The sequence below is a fragment of the Lissotriton vulgaris genome, chromosome 4_1 (assembly GCF_964263255.1).
Source record: "Lissotriton vulgaris chromosome 4_1, aLisVul1.2, whole genome shotgun sequence".
Lineage (NCBI taxonomy): Eukaryota > Metazoa > Chordata > Amphibia > Caudata > Salamandridae > Lissotriton > Lissotriton vulgaris.
Genome location: NC_141691.1, coordinates 237,469,615 through 237,491,709, shown reverse-complemented (window position 1 = coordinate 237,491,709; position 22,095 = coordinate 237,469,615). Strand labels below are relative to the sequence as shown.

At 45.9% G+C, this 22,095-nt stretch overlaps 1 protein-coding gene across 1 annotated transcript in view; it reads right to left on the bottom strand.

Annotated features, from left to right (window-relative positions):
• The window catches only part of NRK (Nik related kinase), an 895,726-nt gene that overhangs the window by 166,034 nt on the left and 707,597 nt on the right, over positions 1-22,095 (bottom strand). Inside the window, exons 27-28 of the mRNA XM_086918574.1 lie at positions 15,153-15,253; positions 4,248-4,397 (exon numbers count right to left, since the gene is read on the bottom strand). Coding sequence (XP_086774700.1) covers positions 4,248-4,397; positions 15,153-15,253 — 251 coding nt within the window. The remainder of the gene's footprint in view (positions 1-4,247; positions 4,398-15,152; positions 15,254-22,095) is intronic.

Below are 22,095 nucleotides of genomic sequence, written 5' to 3'. Positions count from 1 at the left end.
CTGTAAACGCCAAAGAAAATAAAAAAAAACAGAACAGAACACCCTAGGACCCCCTCCCTCCCATTCCAACCCCCCACCCTGCCCTCCTGCCCGCGCACTTGAAACTATCCACTACCCCAACTAGGCAGAGTGCCTGTCGCCCTTCCAAACATATACGGGGTGTGTGGAGAGCCATGAGTGCCCTCGCCCAAAGTCAACAAGATAACAGAGCCTAGTGCAGCTTAAGTCGAATTATATCAGCAGTGGCATTCACATAGTACATTAAACAATAAAATAACCTGGACGATCCATGATGTCCGGACCGCAGAAAGGAATGAGTGGAATATCAGGGGTGAGCACAAACCAGTAGGCACCCAGCCGCTCAAGAATATAAGACCTCAACCGTACCAGGCGGGTCCAGGGACAACATCTTAATCGACCAACGGAAAAGGAGCGGGCAGCTGAGAACTTCACAGGTCTTCTCGATTGCCATCGGAGAACAAATCCTGGCTTTCAGGGAGCAAGCCTGGGCTGGCACGCTCGGTCGATCCTCGGTGATGGTTCGGAGTGGTGCCTGACTGACGCCATCCCTCGAGCCAGTCCCAGACTTCTTCAGGTGATAAAAAGAACCAAGTCTTTCCCTCCGACTCCACTCGTAGTTTAGCGGGAAACAGCATAGCGTACTTTATGTCCTTGGCACAGAGTGCCTTTTTGACTTCAAGGAAACTGCGTCTACGAGCCTGAACTTTCACTGTGAATTCGGGGAAGAGCGTGATCTGAGCGTTCTCCAGGTGTAAGGGTGGCCCCGCTTGCGCCGTTTGAAGGATGACATCCCGGTCACGGAAGTTAAACACCCGAGCAATTATGGGTCGGGGAAACGCCCGGTTTCGGTCTTCCCCCTGGGACCCTGTGCGCCCGCTCAATGGAGAAGTAGTTAGACAGTTGTTTTGGCTGGAGGTGTTTCTGGATTAGATTCTCGACAAAGAGATCAGTGGCCGGCCCCTCCATCTGTTCCGGAACACCTAGGATGCGGAGGTTGTTGCGCGTTGTGCGTCCTTCATAGTCATCAAGGAGGTCCCCCATTTGCAGCTGTTGTTTCTGTAGTTGGGTCACCTGTTGCTGGAGGGTGGAGGTGGCATCTATAAGCGCCGCGGTTTTGACCTCTATGTCTCGCACTTTAGAGTCCACTTTGCGGAAGTCTGCCCGCAGTAGGGTGACCTCTATGTTCACCGAGTCTATTCGGGTCTCCAACGACGAGCGGACTCCAGCTATCGCCTCCATCACATCTTCCAGTGTGGGGGTACGTGTTGCCAGAGGGGGGTTGCAGTTTTAGGCGCAGTCTCAGGGTTCACCTCCTTGTTCTCTCCTTTAGAGCCCCACGAGAGTTTATTAATCTGTCTCTGATTAGACGGTCTGTTGCCTTTATTGGAGGCCATTTTGGGCTCCAACACGCCCGGTTTAGTCCAATGGCGCGGGTCTGGAAACAATCAAATAGGAGTAGGCTCCCACCCTCCTAGTCTAGGCAGCCTGTCACCACCCCGCTAGGTCGCCAACGCCAGAGTGATTAAGGCTCAGGCGGGGGCAGGGGAGGAGGAGCAGAGCGACAGTAGTGTGTAGGGGAGCGCAAAAGCACCACTCACCATGAAGCAGGCCACAGGTCACATATAGGAGCGCCCCACAAATTAGAGAGTCCAGCCAGGCAGTTCATAGGGAGAGGGGGGGAGCCCCAAGATCCGGCCACGTTGTGGATATATTCACTTAGGGGTAGATCCCCATCCGTCCAAGCTCCGTTTAGTAGAGTGTCTAAGTGGCCCTCAAATGTGACCCAGGGCAAGTTTAAGGCAGCAAACATTCGTGACTAGGCAATGGCTGCTCGTAGGTACCATCGTGGCAAAGGAGGCCAGGCCCTCTGCAGAGTGTTCCACCCCAGCTACCACGTTGTCCAACGTTCAGGGCGCTCAAGGGCAGTTTGTGTGGGCCCGGCGAGCCAGGCCGTGGGAGCCCCCTCCGGTGTCGCAAAGCCAGGTCTCAATCCACGCCGGCTCCTCACAGCCGGGGCGCCCCCACGGAGCACCACGTTGCAATGCGCGGGTCCCGCCTCATCCCGCGGGGGTTAAGAGTGAGCCAGTCAAGCAGTGTGGCAGGCGATAGCCAGCGGGAACAGCCAGTGCAGATGCGGGCAATATGGAGCGGTCCCCGGCAGCAGGCCCGAAGCCGGGGACTCGCGTAGAAGTCACCCCGGGCACCAGGGGGGGCCCACTGCCAGCAGCACAGGTCAGCACTGACTTGCGCTAGCAGGGTGGGAACTCTTTGAGGTAGTAGGAAATCGGTTCCGCTGGTCCCGACACAGCCAGGTCTACGTCGCTGCGGCACCCAGGCTCCAGAATCAATCCCAGAGTTAGACCCCGCGGCAGTCGGAGGCCCTGGCCGCCATTTTAAGGCCGAGAGAACAGCAGAGCCCCAGGGACCAATCGCGTCTACAGGAGCTCAGAGGCGGTCAGGGAGCATGTGGCAGCGTCCAGATGAACATGCAATCAATACCCCTCGGTGTAAATGTAAATGTAAATGTAAATGTATTGGCATTTATATAGCGCACTACTTACCCGTAGGGTCCCAAGGCGCTTCGACCGCTGCGAAACCCTTCCTGGCTTCCCTGAGAGATGGTCCCTTAATGGGTATCTCCAGGGTGAGACCAGGCATCCCCGGCGGTCTGGTGGGGCCGTTAGTGAAGATGAGGCAAGCTAATGCCCAGAGTTGCCGAGTGTGATCGCTGATCAGAGTGGGCACCGAGGCGAGAGAATTATCGAGTCCGCTGACCCTGGTCCAGAAACCTGCCGCGCCGGGAATCGAACCCTGGTCCCAGGCCGTCCTCTGCTCTCGGGTCTGCCGCCTCTAACCAGTGAGCCACACTACTTCACTCAGGTGCAAGGGGAATCTGTGGTACTGGCTAAGGAGTAATGCCGGAGATATGGGTGAGGGCCGAGGAGCCACTTCAGAACACGGCCATTCCTCTCGGCTGCAGACCACGCCCCCCCTCAGTCATAGCTTTAGAGTTATTGAAGGCAGTATGGGTTAGGAGACGAAATAGGTTGAAGGCAGGACAGAGAAAACTCATCATTCTGTAACTCTGTAGTACTCAGCCAAATTTCTTCATGTCTTTTATACCAAATTTGCCCACTATACGCTAAAATAAGTGTGCAAATGGGTTCAATAATTCCCTAAAACCCCAATATTTTTAAGTGGTCAAGTGGAAGCCACTCCCCTAGAAGTAAAAATATTCTTTGTAGAGACAAAAACGAAAATAAAGGTAATGGCGCATTTGCATATCAATACCAACTGTTCACTATTCATTTTTTACCAGCGTAAAGTCCGTTGCTACACTCTTTGATCTACACATAGAAATGTATGAACTATCATACCTTTCAATAAAAAGCTGTTGCGATTTTTATGAATCTTAATAAAATAGTAACATTACAAAAAAAAAATCTGTATACTATGACTACTAAAGTTATCTTCTGAAAGATCCCCAAGAGTTCTGTATAACATGGTTAACTTGCTAGTCGCTACAATCTTGTTAACTTCTTTAGGTGAGGTTTATCAATCCTGCTGGTACCATCCATCTCCTAACCAGTCCCAGCATACATTTTAGGCTAAAAAAGAATTACGGTTAAGCATAGGGTATTTGCAGAACGCAGTGTACAACAGATGTTTCTTGCGCTAAACTGCAGCAATATGATCTGTGTACTGCTTGCATATTACTGGTTGAGCAAACATATGTATGTTTTAGAATGCTTTCTAAAAAGGGACAGAGATGATTGACTTAGGTGGTCAAGCGGAAAAGCATTCTAGGGTTTAGTGACAGCAATGGACTATGGACCCAAATGTTGTTGTGTGAGTTCTTGGAAACTGGAACTGGAATTTTTGGTCTTAATGGCAAATGCGTGTGTGGCTATTCCAGATGAATTTTTTTTACCATAAAATTTCCAGTGTATAGACAATTACTCTTGTGGAAAATTGCCATTGCCTTAAAAATAAATACTGTTGTGAACAGGTAACCTGTGAATTTTCTGGGACACATGAATTAAATATGCTTACAACTAGAGCCAAAATAGTGCAATACGATTTTCCAGTTAGGTAGCATTGAAAGACTGAAACAAAAATTATTAAAGAGATAAACACATCTACACTTTAGAGAAAGGCTTGTTAAGAAATCCCCAAACTTTTTAAAGGACACATGACAATAATCAATGCATAAAACAAATTCTTACATGAGTTGGGAGATAGAGGTCGTAGACGGTTCCAGAATCAACGTCAATAGCATGGAATCCCACCGCAGAGCCATAGATGATCTTCAGCCGTTGCCCGTTTTCAATAGTCAGGTCAACAGAGAGTGGTTTATGATGAAGGGATGTAAACGACTGCGAAGAAGTTAAAAAAAAGTCTAGTTACTATATCTGTTTTAAAAGTGAATGTGTAGTTGCAATTTTAGGAGCTCTGGTATCAGATGGTCTGCCTTTTTTTAGGAGTATGTGTTGGAAAGTGGGTTATTGGTAGGGGCAATTGTAGGTCTGCCACTGACAATAAGGCCACTAACACATGATAGGACTCAGCATATGTCTTAGAAAAGTATTCCTTTGCTCAACCCTTGGTAACGTGGCTGCGAGCAGACAGGCTTAACTTCAAAGACAGGTATGTAAAGCATTTAAAAAAATGTAAATTGTAAAATGTAAATTGATACTTGTATAGCGCACTACTCACCCGCAAGGGTCTCAAGGCGCTTGTACGAATACCATTGTGGAACCCATCCTGGCTTTTCCTGTGAGGCGTCCACTCCTGGGCGCCCCCAAGGTGGAGGCCAGGCATCCTTAGCGTTGTGGGGGCCGTTGTGGAGATTAAGCAAGCTATTGCCCAGAGTTGCAGAGTGGTACTCCAAGATTGGAATAGGCACCAAGGCAAGAATGATCAGGTCCGTGGAATTTTTGAGCCCAAGACCCGCCAAGGCAGGGAATTGAACCCTGGTCCCGGGTTAGACCTCTGCATCAGGGTCTGCCACTCTATTCATTGAGCCACACTTCTCCACCATTTCAGTAAATTAATTAAGACACCACACAAAATAAAAACCCAACACCAATTTATAAAAATAGGTAACATTTTTATCTTTTGAATGACACCAAAACGAAAATAATCTACTGTAGGGAACCAGAGATATGAATTTTTAGAGATTAGTCCCTTTCTAGTGCTTAGAAACGAACAGTGCCCCTTTAAGTCATTTCGTTTTCTCTGTCAGGGACACACCTTTCTAAATTGTTCTGAAGAATTCCCACCACTGTAGTGGGCCGCCTTCTTTAGCAAGCGGGGTCCAGTTAGAACACCTTCCTGGTGTTCTGCTTGCAGGTACCAAAGTATCCAACACACAATCCAAGGTTCTGGAATCTCCAAGAGGGCCTTGAAAGTGTGAAACTTCAATTCCGCAATCCAGTTGAACAAAACCCTTACAAATCCACTGGTACTCCAGGCTTTGAATTCTTTGTGGGGCTGTTCAGGTGAGCTCTGTTAACCTGTAGCTTGCAGGGAGTTTCCACTCTTGAGTCTTTTGGCAGCAAGGTAATCCACAGGGCTGAGGTTTCAGAGGGTGCAGTCTTCATAGGTCATGCCTTAGAGTTCCTTGCACACAGCAAAATCTTCAGCAGGGCACTTTTTGCTTCATTCAGTTTCAAGCAGCAGATCTGGAGGGCTCTGCCCCTCTTAGATACTTATTCAAAATTCTCTGGGTCAAGCACCAGGTCACTGCTGACCAATAAGAGCAGGGCAACTCCTCCTAGTTATGACCACATCCGGTGGAGTGTGGCATTTAGTTTGTCCCAGAGTGCATCATCCTTCCAAATCCTTAATGGCTGATTTTCCAGCAAGGAGGTAAGAGCTGGCTAAACACACCCCCTGGGATATCTCATTTCCATGGACCATCCCAGTAACATCTGCAAATTCCTTTCTTAAGCCTAGTCCTGACTCTGGGTCACTACTGTCAAAGTGGACTAAAACCCAGGCCTCCCCTCTTGCCTTTGAAGAGCGTAGTTTACAACACCGCCTCCTGGCCTGGCATTCTTATAGAACAGATCACTGCCCTCCCAGCAGCCTGGCTAATCCACTTAACTCTGACCAATCAGGGCAGACCACTGAAAGGCTGAATTTGGACTTACAAACAAGAAAGTCTCATAACTTATTGTATGTACACTTTAGGAGAAATTAAACAATATAATATCGTTGGATTTAATACGACCATTCTGGGAAGTATTTGAATGGTCCGGCTAGTCCTCTCCTATCAATATTTATTAATCAATCACTTACTACCATGTTAACCTATGGGCCATGGGGTTTGCAATGGGGAAAATGACTTGCGCAACTTTTGTAGCACCAGGGCTTATAAAACCATATTTTATAAGTATTTCCCTAATTTCTACCGGACCCCTACCGCCTGTGCAACTAGAGAAGACTTCAGGGGTTCTGAATCTGCAGAAATATTGCAGATCACCCTTACCCAATTCTTCCAGCAGCAAAGTCGAATTTGAGCATCTCTTTAAGACAATGTGGGGAGTGAAATGTAAAATTTCACTTTACCCAGGCTTCTAAAAACTCATTTTATAAGGGCGCTCCTTATAGATAACTGACCCTCCACCCCTGGAACACCTAGGGGTGACCCTGGGGGTCCGTAATATGCAAAAACATGGTAGGTTTTAATTTTTAAGGGCCCCTACCCCCAAAGTCGAGTATGGGCACAATTTAAGGTTTAAAAACTGTCCTGACCACCAGTGCAGCTTTTAAGCTGACCTCAGGCTTCAGCACTGCACACATGCTGGTGCAGAGAATCTGCTGGCCTCTAAACTGCCATGCCCCAGGATACTGGAGACTTCTAGGTAGTTTCAATCTCCTGCCCTATGACATACTAGGGGCTTAGGTGGTAGATCATGCCAACTACAGGGGTACCCCACCATACTAAACTGTACCCTAGTGTAGGTTGGGTGTCTTAACTGAGTTCCTTTTGGCTTGGCACTGGCCCTGGGCCTGGTTAAACAGAGTCCAGGGACAGTCAGAGTCACTTACCACCAGTTCCAGTCAGCAAAAAGTTGGGGGGTGCCCAGGGCACAGGATGACTTTGCAACATAGCCCCCCCAAACGAAAGGTGATGGGCTACTAACCTACACCCTGGTAGTCCTCATCGGCTAAGTGGAAAAACCTGGAAAGTCCATCTGCATTGGCATGGGCAACCCCAGGTCTATGTTCCACTGTAAAGTCCATTCCCTGTAGGGAAATGGACCACCTTAACAGCTTGGGATTCTCCCCTCTCACCTGCATGAGCCACCTGAGAGGCCTGTAGTCAGTTTGAACACGAAAGTGAGTCCCAAACAAATATGGTCTCAACTTTTTCAGTGACCACACCACAGCAAAAGCCTCTCTCTCAATGGCACTCCACCTCTGCTCTCTGGGAAGAAGCCTCCTGCTAATAAAGGCACCTGGCTGGTCAAGGCTCCCTTCAGTCAGCTGTGACAAAACTGCACCAATAACTTGCTCTGAAGCATCAGTCTGAACTACAAATTCTTTTGTGTAGTCAGGGACCAGTAACACTGGTGCTGAACACATAGCAGCTTTCAGAGTGTCAAAAGCCGTCTGACACTCTGGGGTCCAAATCACCTTTTTGGGCCTCTTTTTAGAAGTCAATTCTGTTAGGGGCCCCACAATGGTCCCATAATTTTGAACAAACCTTCTATAGTACCCTGTCAGTCCAAGGAATGCCCTGATCTGTTCCAACCCAGACAAGACCCTGTTCACCAACCTTTGGAAGGTGGCAGGTGCATTCTTTAGTCCAAAGGGCATTACCTTGAACTGATAATGTCCCCCTGGTGTGGAGAATGCTGACCTCTCCTTTGCTCCATCAGTGAGGGCAATCTCCCAGTAACCTGAAGTCAAATCAAAAGTACTCAGGTACTTAGCAGCCCCTAATCTATCAATGAGCTCATCAGCTCTAGGTATAGCATCCGTCTTTGTGACTGCATTCAAACCTCTGTAGTCCACACAGAACCTTAACTCCTTGGGTCCCCCCTGAGGATTAGGTTTAGGTACCAGTACAACTGGACTGGCCCATGGACTCTCAGAGGGTTCAATTACCCCCAGGTCCAGCATCTTAGCAACCTCAGCTTTAATGCTGGCTCTGACATGTTCAGATGACCTGTACATTTTATTTTTTACAGGTCGGCTGTCACCGGTGTCAATGTGGTGCACACACCACTCAGTGATGCCTGGGGTCAGAGAGAACAGGCCAGCAAACTGCTCCAGCACCTGCTTACAGTCTCTGTGCTGCTGGTCTGTCAACGTGGGAGAGAGCACAACTCCCTCCACTGACCCATCTTGCACATTGGTGGAGAGGAGGTCGGGCACAGGCTCAGTTTCCTCCTCCACGCCCTCATCAGTGGCCAGTAACATGGTCATGTCTGCCCTGTCATGGTGTGGTTTCAATCTATTCACATGCAGGACCCTGTGAGGGTTCCTGGGGGTGCAAAGGTCAACCAAATAGGTAACCTCACCCTTCTTTTCTAAGATTGGATAGGGACCACTCCACTTGTCATGGAGGGCCCTGGGAGCAACAGGCTCCAACACCCACACCAACTGTCCTGGAGTATACTCAGGCATAGTAGCCTTTTGATCATACCAGTGCTTCATGAGCTCCTGGCTGGCTTCCAGTTTCCTGTTTGCCTTGTACATGTACTCCTCCATTCTAGATCTCAGGCCTAGTACATAATCAAGCACATTGTCCTTAGCTTCTTTAAGAGGCTTCTCTAAAAACTCTCTAAGCAGGCTCAATGGCCCCCTCACAGGGTGTCCAGACACCAGCTCCAAAGGACTGAAACCAACCCCTTTCTGTGGCACCTCCCTGTAGGCAAACAGTAAGCATGGGAGGAACACATCCCATCTCCTCCTGAGTTTCTCTGACAACCCATTTATCATGCCCTTCAGGGTTTTGTTGAATCTCTCAACAAGACCATTTCCTTGTGGGTGATAGGGGGTGATGAACTTGTAGTTGACACCACACTCATCCCACATAGCAGTCAGATAGCTGGACAGGAAGTTCGTGCCCCTGTCTGACACCACCTCTTTTGGAAAACCCACTCTGGTGAACACACCAAGCAGTGCTCAAGCCACCACAGGTGCATCAAGGGTTCTAAGAGGTATGGCTTCAGGGTATCTAGTAGCATGGTTAACTACCACTAAGATATACCTATTCCCTGATGCAGTAGGTGGGTCCAGGGGACCAACAATGTCCATCCCCACCCTTTCAAAAGGAACCCCAACCACTGACAGTGGTATTAGGGGAGCCTTTGTCTTGCCCCCTGCCTTGCCACTGGCCTGACAGGGGACACAGGAGCTGCAAAACTACTTTTCCTTTTCAGACATATTGGGCCAGTAGAAATTGTTCACCAACCGGTTCCATGTCTTTGTCCGTCCCAAATGTCCTGCCAAGGGGATATCGTGACTCAAAGTCAGGATTAACTCTCTGTACTTCTGGGGCACCACCAATCTCCTGGTGGCCCCCTCCTTGAAGTTTCTGGCCTCAGTATAAAAAAGTCCATGTTCCCAGTAGAGTTTGTGAAACCCACTGTCATCCCCCTCCTCTTGCTTTGAAGCAATCTGCCTTAAGCTCTCAAGGGTGGGACAGTCACACTGTCCCTGACTGAACTCCTCTCTGGAGGGTCCACCTGCTACTGTCAGTTCTGCAAAATCTGACAGCTCTGGCAGGGATGGAGCCCCTCCCTCAGAGGCCAGATCCTCCCTATCAGGGTTAGGTTCTTCCTGCAACTCTTGAATTCCCTGGGCTGGCTCACCAGGCCCAGTGCCCTTGTCTTTGACAGCTTGGCCCTTTGTACCAGGGTCCAAGTATCCAGTCCCTCCCTTCCGGCTCGTCTGTGACCTAGTCACAGCACATACCCACTCAGGGATCTCAAATATTTTCATATGGAGTCCTCTTGCCACCTCTGACCACGCAGAGGCTTCAAGATCATTGCCCAGTAAACACTGGACTGGGAGCATCTTTGACACAGCAACCTTCATAGACCTGTCACACCTCCCCATTCCAAATCCACCACAGCCATGGGATGGAGTTTGGTAGTGCTGTCTGCATATGTCACCTGGTGAAACTCACCAGGTAACAACCTCTCTGGCGGCACCAGCTTATCCAGGACCATAGTTACACTAGCCCCAGTGTCTCTGAAAGCCTCAATCTCAGTTCCATTCACTTTAGGCCTCTGCCTGTACTTGTCCATGTTTGGAGGTAAGGCAGCAAGGGTGGCAATACTTACCCCACTCAGGGACACTAAGATTGCTTCCACCACCTGCCTGTTCTGTACACCACCCTCCACCCCAACACTGACACTGGCAATCCCTGTGGATGGCCCCTTAGGGGGAGCTTCTTGGCGCAGACAGCATCTCCCTGCTTATGCCCTGGCTGGTTACAGTCAAAGCACTTACCCACCTTTGAGGGATCAAAGAACCTACCAGGCTTTCCCTGAAACCTCCTCCCTTTGAATTTGGGTTGGCTCGCCCCCCCCCCTCCTTGTGCAGGTTTTTGTGGGTCTTTGGAGGACTCCTTAGGATTTTGACCTTCATTTCCCTGGGCTTTCCCCTGGGGAGGGACCTGTCCTCCTTTCTTCTGGTCACCCCCCTGATGCTGAATGGAAACCCGGGTTCTCACCCACTCATCAGCTGATTCCCCTAGCTCTCTGGGGTCAGTCAGCTTAGAGTCAACTAGATACTGGCGTAACTTCTCTTCTGCACAATGAGTCAAAATGTGTTCTTTCAAAAACAAATTATACAATCCCTCATATGTGTCAACTTTGTTACCAACAATCCAGCCTTCCAGTGCCTTTACTGAAACGTCCACAAAGTCTACCCAAGACTTTGAACTCAATTTCTGCGTGTCTCTAAACTTCACCCTGTACTGTTCTGGAGTCAGACCAAATCTCTTGACTAAGCATGCCTTCATCTGCTAGTATGATTCTGCATCCTCTCCCTTCAGGGTCAGGAGCCTATCCCTCACAGCTACTGGAATCAACTCCCACAGGAGTGCGCCCCAATACCTAGAGTGAACCCTACTTTGTGGGGCTGTTCAGGTGAGCTTTGCTAACCTGTAGCTTGCAGGGAGTTTCCACTCTTGAGTCTTTTGGCAGCAAGGTAATCCACAGGGCTGTAGTTTCAGAGGGTGCAGTCTTCATAGGTCAGCAGCCAACATAGCCTCCTCTGGCAGACTGTAGGTAGACACGTACTGGTGCCATGCCATATTCTCATAATATCCAGGTGAGGTAAATTTACCTATAATGAATCTAGAGCAAAACATCTCACTCGTTATTCTAAAAATCAGATGGCTCCAACTCTTGTGCATCAACATTGGCTGCTAAAGTCCACCTCCATCATTATCGGCCGGAGTCCAAGGGAGTGGCAGGAACAAGGGAATGGGAGTTAAAGAGCCAGTGTTATACAATGCAGTGGGCTGTTTGGCAGTATGCTTATTACTCTGTGTGTGGCCAGAATGTCCTGGTAAAACATCTTTTGGAAGACCCAGGAGATGGAAGCACCCTACCCGCACACATCCACGTCACTCCAACCTGCCTCCTGCAGACGATTATGCTAAAAAAAGGCCGTTCCTGCTCAGGCCACCTATGCCAGCACGCCTGGGCAAAGCAGCACCCATTATTCTGCAACAGTGTCAGCCACAGAAGAAAAGAAGGCAAAGCCCCGATGACCCACATGCCTGTTCATGCATTCGCCATACGCTTTGCACCTGCAAATACACAAGACAGACGACGAGTCCGGGGTTGGAGAGGCCTCCTCGTACTACTCTCACAGCTCCCACTGTCACCACACGACAGTGGAAGCATAAGCTGCAAGGACCCGGAGGAAGCTGCCCGCTCTCATTTCCCATAACTAAAGCCTATGCCCCTCTCTCTCCCCTGTAAGGCAGCGCATAGGCTGGAGATCAGAACACTGGCGTGTTGTTTTTTTTAATGGAGCTCCAAACATTCAAGTGTTCCAGTTCATGCTGCCAACCATGCCAGTACACTGGATGCACTCAGCATAGGAAACAAATGTAAGATGAAGATGGAAATGTAAAGCTCACAGTGAAATGTCCCATGCACAGTCATCTGTTTCGACATAGATGCAATGCTTCTGAAAGCACAGAGGTCTAAAATTCAATTCCCTTGGTCATAAGTAATCTTCCACCTTACTAAATGATCAGTGCATTGTGGAAGCTGGATTAGTAAGTAAAGCTAGCTTCTCTGAAGTCTAGTTAACAGCTGGACGAGTCATGCATTCAGCAGCAATATTATTGCAGATTGTTAAACACTGGGGCCGAGCCACAAAAGCATTGATAGCCACAGTACGTCTACTCTTTTACAGTCTCTTACATGCCTTGTGAATGGACTCTGTAACTTACACCTCCCAATTAGTGAAGGTTCATAGACGGCACAATCCTTTCCATTTGTACTGATTGTATATGGAAATTCCTAATTTAGCTGTTCGGCTGCCAATTCACAAAGGCATGTAACAGTACTACAGGAGTACAACTTTAACTACCCCAAAATGCCTTTGTAAATAGACCCAAATCAATATTGTCTCAGCATTCTATGTACTTTAATGAACCTTTCTGGTTTTTGACCCATGGCCACTTCTTCCAGCCAGCTCCCAGTCATATTGTTCTGTTTGCCACTAACTGCATTTTATGTTTTGGACTCAAGAGAGAAAGGTAACTCGACTGAAGAAGCATCACTCGGCCACTTTAATGGATGAACGAAGAAAGTTTAAACTGCTTGTAAAGTTTATTAGTATGCCTAATACATCTAAGATACTTCTTCTAGGACAGACATTTATGGTGTTCCCGTACTCGGGTGTTCCCGTACTGGGCGCTATTAGTAGACATCTGCACGCAGATATGAAATATATTAATTCACAAAAGAAGCCAGAAAGTCAGACATCTCCTATTCTTACATTACTTCTAAGGGTTTGAAGGGAGTTGTAACATTTTGTGGATTAACAATGAACCCAAGACTATAGTCCATCACCATGCACTAGAAAGCCACTGAACTGAAGCCCCAGTCATGGAGAAATGGAACAGTGACGAATGCAAGTGGGCCACTAGTGAACATCTCACACTGGTCTGGTAGGAGAAACAAGGGCTTAGGAACCACCCCATCGCAGAATGCTGGAACGAAATCCTTGCAGTCTTCACCGACCGGAGCAGATTCTGTCAGATAGACCATCTGTACATACCTATCACAAACTCAGAGGTTGATACTGCGTAGACCCAATTGCAAGAATAGGGAACCACACAACCACGGGGCACTATCCGATAATACTCAAAATTGTGTAGTGAAGCCGAGGGCAGTGCAGGTGGAATGTTTAATTAATAGTTGCATATGTGCACTACTGAAAAGATGGTCAGGTAATGATGAAAGGCGAATGTCACACCAACAGACCCCGCAAACCCAACAGAGACTCCATATGTGACCCCAGCGGCTTGAACCACCTCAATGAATGTGATTTTTGTGGTAACGCCATATATAATGTACACAAACGATGTATAACCAATATTTCTACTGTGTCAAACATAACAAACCCAAGGCTACACGTAGAAATCTACTCATTTCAAAATGTCCATGTGTATGACTTGTCCTCAGCTCTCCTACAGATTCTTAGTAGGTACAACTTGTAAGAGTCAAAGCTACAGAAATGGGCACTAGCACACTCCACTGATTTTACTTTCCATTGCCACAAGGAAATATATTGTTTACTTAAGCAGAATGTCTTACCTTTCAACCCTTGAGCAAAACTAGAAATATTTAGGAAATGTTAGCACCTATTTAACACCCATCAACTTTTTTTGTGGAGTATGTTTTCATGTGTCAGTGGAGTAAAACTGCATTGGATTCCACCTGCCACTCTAGTACTCTTCTTTTGGATATGGCCATTTTTCTGACCCTACCACCCAGCATTGTGAAAAGCCAATAATACTGACACGATTTCCATGATGCTAAGCTCTATGTATAGGCTCACCTCGCCAAACGTACTGATTCTGTGACTCAAGCTCCTTGTGTTTGAGCACCTGAGTTAAATTTAGGGGTGCAACAAGTTTAAGGTTCACGCCTTCCCCGGATAATCCCTGGCTAAGGGAGCCTACTTCGCTTTTCAATTAAAAATGAAATTAATGTAATATTGAAAATTTTACCTATTTCTGATTTACCCTCTTATAATTTAGTAATATGTAAATCTGTTGCTTTGAGTGTGCCCCTTGAAGATAATGAAGCAAAATTATTTAATTTTTTGGTTTCGGCTGCATTAAAATCCATCACTTTTTGTTGGAAGGATGCTACTTCTCTTTCAGTCCATGCTTGGGGGTCTTGGATTATCTTTACAAGAAGAGGTGCTCAGTTATCGTTACAAGGTGTTCGTCATAATTCTTCACATTTTCAATCTTTTTGGTCTCCTATAGATTCGCATGTACAGTTATGATTTTTGTTGTCTTATTGATAATACCTTATTGGTAACTCTAGTTATCTAAGTCTTTATGCTATGAAATGTATATTTCCCCTTTCCCTTCTCTCCCTCCCCTTCCTTCCCCTTCTCCCCTTCTTAAGTTCTCCTTTGACTGACTATATTATATTGCGATGTATTTTATTGATGAATGTATTCTTATGATAGTTTTTCTTTCGCTTCTTTGTAACTTAATGAATTATTTCTTCACTTTTTTGTATGTATTTATGTACTTCTCCATTGTCATAAAATCTTACTGAACTAAAAAAAAAAAAAAAAGATTTTAATTAATATGAACCTCCCAGTAATTTTCTACTTTCCTTGAGTGTATTTAGCAAGGACTACTCTTTGATGGCTTTGGTCTTAGGCGTTGAGATGAGAGATTTCTTAGCGTAATCGAGTGTGACACGTTCAATGTTCATAAGGCAAGTGATGTAAATTAGCTAACACAGATGCCTGAATTCCCCAGATGGATGATGTAGTGAAATAATATTGGTACTCAATGATCTATCCAGGAACTAAAAATGTACACTTATGTGCAGTAACTCTCAATCTATGTGCATACAACACATTTTATAGCAAACCCATAATTGTCGCCTTACCTTAAAAGCCATGAATTTATGATAAGGTTTTGGAGCCCATGCGTAGACTTCGACAGAATTCTTCAAAGCAATCACCAGAAATTTTATCCGTTCATATTTAACTGTAGTGAAAAGAGGCATAATTATTAGAGAGATTTGCGAGAAGTGCTATTTCAGTATTAATTTACAGTATTCCATTGCTCTCACTTTTATGGGCCAAGGACATGGGACATTTTCATAGGCTGTAACCAGTTATGGAGCCAATTTGTGTTTAGAATGAGACTGCACTTTTATCGACTTCCTGACTCATTCACTCTTAACTACGCACATCATTTTAGGTAACTTTAAATGCATAGACAGATTGCTACATTTTTATGATTACCCTCTAGAGTTCAGCGACGGCCACCATATTGCAAAGTATTTCATAACTCCTAATAGTCCCCAAATTGATTCTGAGCTCTCTTGATGTCTGTGGAACCATCACCCTCGTGTATCAACACATTCCCCTTAAAAACAGAGGGGCAGATTTACAAGCCCATGGTGACACTTTTACGCTGCCGTTGCGTCACTTTTGTGACGCAGCGGTGGCGTAAACCATACGCCATGTTGCGCCTTATTTACAACGTGACGCATCTAGGGAGATGCGTCATGTTGTAAAGCCCTGTGCCACATTAAACCTGCATCAGGTTTAATGTATGCAGGCTGGGCGTTCCGTCGGAAAAAGCCTCGGAAAAGTGACGCAGTGAAATCTACAAGATTTCACGGAGTCACTTTTCTGACGCCGCTGGGTCAAAATCATGGACCAGTTTGAAGCAGGCGTAAGGCGTTAGGTATGTGCAGCCCCTGAGCATTGCTGGAGTTACCTTGCGCTTGCGACACAGCTCCAGCAATGCGCCGCTCTTACGCCATCAGATGCGTCACACATCTGTTTATCCTTGCGACACGATGCACTGCATTGTAAATGTGGTGTATCTGTGGTGGCGCAAGGGTAAACTTGCGTGACGCATCTTACCTGGCACATCCCTGCTGATATGCAGGGATGCGCCAGTCCTTGTAAATCTGCCCCAGAGTGGTGAAAATCCTGGGTACTTCAAAGCCTATCTCACCCCTCATGAACATATATGTAAATTACAACCCCTTTCTCTGATGTGTTAATTAGAGCTCCATGTTTTCTATTTTTATTGATTTTTACAGATAAATACAGACACCAAACTATGCATTTCCTATTTGTATTTATTTTGAAATACAGAAATATAGCTCTTCTTTATGTGATTCGATGGTCAATCAAAAATGCTAGATCAGTAGGTGTGCAGATTGACAGATAGAGGGAGTTAAAAAACAAAACAAATATCTCCTAATGAAGCTAAAATATTGAAATGACCAACCTTGGCCTCATTTGTGCATCACACTGGAGACAGGAGTGCAGTCAGATCTACTCGTGTATACATGGGATCTTCCGTTTTAGGTCAATCTACTTAATGTGGCCGGTCGTGTTATATGAGAGGTTCTAGTAAATGTGTTGCTTCTAAAATGGAATAAAGAGAATTGTTATCCGTACTATCATATTCTCAACTCATAAAGAATGAAAAGGCCTATTCTCCCTAGTACAAGTGTCCCGGGTTGGATAAGCTTCACTTTCACAGTTGAACTTGCTAGCTCATCAAATTACCATTAGTGCAATTTATTGGGATTCGTTGTATGTTTGCCTTCATTACCTACTGTGGAAGGGCCTATTGTGCATGGGACTATGTGAATACAAAGTGCATTGGTCATGATGCAATATTGATCTGATGTCTTGTTAATTGATGTTGTAAAACTCATTGTTCTTGGAATGTGGAGCATTGAGCATGTAAGTCTTTGTATTGGTATGATAGAGTCAACCATCTCATTTCTTTGTGATGATGTATGTATGTATATATTTTGTATTTGTATAGCACCAACCTACCCAAAAGGCAGCTGAGTACTGTACAGAATCAAACACAAAGATACATTCAGTAATTGAGGTGGAAACTGGGTTCTGAGAGTGGAAGTGGACTATCTTTAAAGAGGTCTTAAAGTATTCGCTAAATTGGACCATGAAGCAATATTGTCTGAGGTCCTGGGTGCATAAAAGGAGCCTTGTTCTTTCTTTTTACTTTTTTGCACTTTTTCATCTCCAATTTGACAGTGGTTTGGAAGTTGGTGTGCTGAGAGCCACCTGAAGTGGTGTGCTTGTCATTAAGCTAAGGAGGTTTGACGTTCGGTTGTAGAAGATGCAGCTGGATTTGACGATGGCACGGGTTGGCAAGGGGAGCCAGTGGAGTTCCACTGGGGTCGAACTGATGTGGTCAGCGGTTCTCAGGCCCTTGATGAAACATGCTACAGTATGTAGGATTTTCTTAAGGGTGGGTGGGAGTTGTGGTGCAGTGTCTAAAAGGCTATGGAGTAGGAGATTGTTCCATGCAGATGTGAGAGTATGTGGGCTCAAATGGAATTTCCGAAGTTGCATTCTTAGAGGAATGTTTTCTCTTTCTTCAGCTGAGATAGCTGGTACCGGAATATCTTGGTTTCTTCAAAATGTGTTCCTTGAGGATGAGTTCAGTGTCCAGGTTTATTTCGAGAGACTTAGCATTGGGTGAAAGTTGGTGTTCAAATTCGTCAAAGTTCACATCAGTGAGCTAGATCTTGGCTAGTTGTTGCTTGCTAGATTGTAGGAATACTCTCTGGATGGGGGTTGCGGTTCAGAAAGGTGCTGGACATCCAGGTATGGATGAAATGCAGGCAGTGTTTGAGGTATTAGGTGTTTAACCAGACAAGTCAACGCCGTATCCTCGTCATGCTTCAACATCCTACGCATGCTACGTAAGATCTTCCGGTGGATCCCCACCGAAACCAGGAAGACGGTCACCCAGGCCCTCGTCACCAGCCGACTGGACTACGGCAACTCCCTCTACGCCGGAACCACAGCAAAACTCCAAAAAAGACTCCAGCGCATTCAGAACGCCTCAGCACGCCTCATCCTGGACATTCCCCGACACAGCCACATCTCCGTACACCTGAGAAACCTGCACTGGCTCCCCGTCAGCAAGAGAATCACGTTCCGACTCCTAACCCACGCACACAAAGCTCTCCACAACCAAGGCCCAAGATACCTCAACGAACGCCTGACCTTCTACACTCCCACCCGCCAGCTGCGATCAACCAGCCACGCCCTCGCCGCCGTCCCCCGCATCCGAAGAGCCACAACGGGAGGAAGATCCTTCTCCTACCTGGCTGCCAAGACGTGGAACGCCCTCCCCATCCACCTCCGCCTGACCCAGGACCACCTCGCCTTCAGGAAGCAACTCAAGACCTGGCTGTTCGCGCAGTAGCGGACCCCCCCTCCCCCAAGCGTCTTGAGACCCTCCGGGTGAGTAGTGCGCTATACAAATGCCTTGACTGATTAATTGATTTAAAGGTGACTTTCAAATAGAGCTGTGTGTTGTCAGCGTATAATTTAAATTTGATGCTGTTATCAGAGAGTAGAGTTGGAAGGGGCTCAATGTGGAGTCTACAGACGATGGAGGAGGAGATGAAATCCCAGGGTATTCTACAGGTGACAGGGATCTTTTGGACTTGGAGGTGCCTGTGTAACTTAACTGGTATTGTTTAAAAAGGTACGAGGAGAACCAGTGCAGGTGATTACAAGTGAATCTCATTCAAGACTTCATGTGTGGGTGAAAGTGAGATGATCGACTGTGTCAAAGGTTGCTGAGAGGCTCAGACCTTGATAGTAAGAGATGTTGTGAAGTTGATTGCTATCTTTTGTTCCATCTATTCTTGTATTATAATGCCGGAAGCCTTGTCCAGGCTTTCTTCCTGTGAGTTGACCACTGCTTGCCTGTTATGTTTCTTTGTTCATGGTGTTTAGTCACAGGTTTAGTTTACTGTGCACTGGTATGTTTGTAGTTACCGTTGGAATGGCAGACTCACTCCATGAGCTTGCTCTATGTTTTTTTTTGGCTGGGAATCTCATCAATAAACATTTTGTCACTATGTACTTTCTTGGTCACTGAACCTATTTGAAGGGTGCTCTATACCCTTTCCCAAAACCCCGGCCCAACTTTACCTTCTCCCTACTCCTATCAACCTGTGACATCCATTGGCGTGTACATCACCCACCCCTCCTTAACCCTCCTCCCCATTAGCCTTCCTCACTCTCACACTTCCAAGTACATCTACTGCCCCAATGCATTCCAAGCTAACATCTTTTCTCATATGTTTATTTTCCAATCAGTGCCCCCTCACGTTTTGTGTTGACTGCCTTGCTGTCTCCCTCTCGGTTGTTCTGTAGATTCCTCCATCCACTACCCATGGTGTTTGCCTTAAACCCAAAAATACTTACTCTTCTACTTCGATATACCATTGCACCCATCCCCCCAGCACCCATAACTCCTCTGCAATATCTTCCAACATTGATTCTCCCCGGCCCTGTTTCATATACTGTGTATCTCCCTTTACCGAAAAGCACCCCATTGCATTTGTAACTACATTTGCAATGTACAATTTCAGATACAGACATACATAAATGCATACTATGGGTGCTGCTTGGCACATCTTACTAATACACAAACCTTATCAATATTTAGTAGGGACTGTTATTGCTGTGTTCATCTGCATTCCAACTGCAATATATGGTTTACAGTAGAAGGAACAGGTCTTGTCATCTCCCACTATTTCTAGGATAACTGTCCAAACACCCACAGAGGAAGTTTTACACTAGCCATTGATTTTTAACACTCAGTTTCAGGCCATTTAAGCTCTCTTAGCAGCCAATCTCATAAAGGATTGTTAGTCCACTCTCGTTAAAATGAAGGGACTGAAGAGTATTAACCACATGCTCAGCACTGAATATTCGCCATAACAAGAAAGTTTAGAAAGACCTTTATAGGAGTTGAAAAAAAGGAAATGACACAGGAAATCTAGTTTACTGTATTTGGCTCTTCACTTGAGGGTGTGAACTTAGAACTTTATCACTCTGTACTCCTTGGCTCCCTAAATTCAATCCTGGCAATATTTTGAAGATTTTGAAAAAATAAGTCTGGTCATTACCCTACTAAGTAAGTAAACTACCGGTGGGGTTTTAATGTTTACTTTGAAAACGATTCATATGTTTCACTTTTTACAAATAAATCTATATACACGAAAGCACTTGGAATTTGCTTGAGCCCATAACAAAAATTAGAGGGTTGGAAAAGCCCAGATGATCCTCCCATTTTGTGTAATTTTCTGTCGACCATTCGCACAATAAATTTACTTTTTATGGAACAGCACAATATCAAATGGTTGTCCTGTCCTGAAATCATAGTGTAATCACTGGCAGGTGTGTACAAAAAGTATGTGTTACCATTGTAGTGTATATTATTTGAATGCCAGCTGTTATTATATTTTTGGAGTTTGTATAGCGAATGACCACTTTAGAGAGCTTTTCAGGAAGGAGAGAAGCAAAGATGGCGTAGTCAGGAACTGAACAGGAAAGAAATCAAGGCAGTATTAGAGTTTGTATTGTGAGCAGTAGTGATGTGTGTTGGAATGTGGTTTATTAGTAGGTATAGGTAGGTACCTATCCTAGTAATAAGGCTGCAGTCACAATATAAGGTCCAGACAAAGTCTCAATAAATTATTCTCCTACTCGACCCTTGGTCGCTGACTGTGAGAAGGCAGGGAGGCTTAACTTAGGAGACAAGTGTGTAAAGCATTTTAAACATCAATACATTAAACAAGTAAGACACAACATACAATAAAAATCCAAAACCAATTTATTAAAATAGGAAATAGTTTTATGATTAAAATGACACCAAAATGACAACAATCCAATGTAGGGAACCTGAAATATTAATTTTTAAAGAGTAAAAGTAAAACTAGCGCTTAGAAGCAAATAGCGCGCAAAGGGTAAATAAGGTCACGCTAGACCAGGACAAAGTCAAGAGTTCAGGCTACTCATGATGTAACACTTTTGCACTTACTTCCAGAAGTGTTTCTTGATGTAGGAAAGTGGTCCCCAGCACGGTATACACCTGTTACAATGCAACTTTTACAACTACCTACCATTACAACGCAACTTTTACAACGCATACCATTACAACGCATTGCGCTGGGGGGCGCTCTAGGATAGGGAGTAAGTTTAATTTACTATCCAACACCTTCCCTAGTGTCCACGGGGACTGGAGTTGGAATAGTAAATTATACTTACCACTATCCAGCACCTCTAAGCGCTATGCGTTGTAATGGTATGCGTTGTAATGGTCGCGTTGTAATGGTAGGTAGTTGTAATGGTATGCGTTATAACGTCATACATCCCCCCAGCACCAGCCAAGGGTTCAGAAGCTCTAGTTAGCCTCTGGGGACCGGGGCTAAAACTCCCACAATGCACCTGATCAATCTAAAAAATCCAAGTGAAGATTGTCAGCTGGAGTTGTCCTTGTTAGTGATGTTGCTGGTAGCCCTTCCAGCACTTTTCTACCTGTTGCGGATCACGGAGTCCACTCATTATCCTTTAAGACAGGTACTTTAGGGCTGTAGCTCCAAAGTATGCAGCAGGGGCCGTTATTAAGAGTTCAATCCTCTTGGTGCATGCCTGGAAGGAGCAAAGGGGTGGTCAGCATTCTCCACTCCAGAGGGACATTAATCATTTTAAGTAATACTCTTTGGCTTAAAGAATGCAACTGCACCCTTCCAAAGGTTGGCGAACAGGGGTGCAGTACAAAACAGCTTAGCTAGATGATATAGCTGTGTACAGTTCCACCTCGGAGAAGCACCTGGACCCCCTGAAGGGAGTGCTTCAGACCCTGCAGCAGGTGGGCCTGACTATCAAGGCCAGGAGGTGCTAGATAGGGAATTGTTGAGCGGTGTACCTGGACCACTTTTTAGGTCGAGGCCATGTACAACCTCTCCAGACCAAAATTCAAACCCTTTTAGATTGGGTAGCTCTTACAACCCAGACACA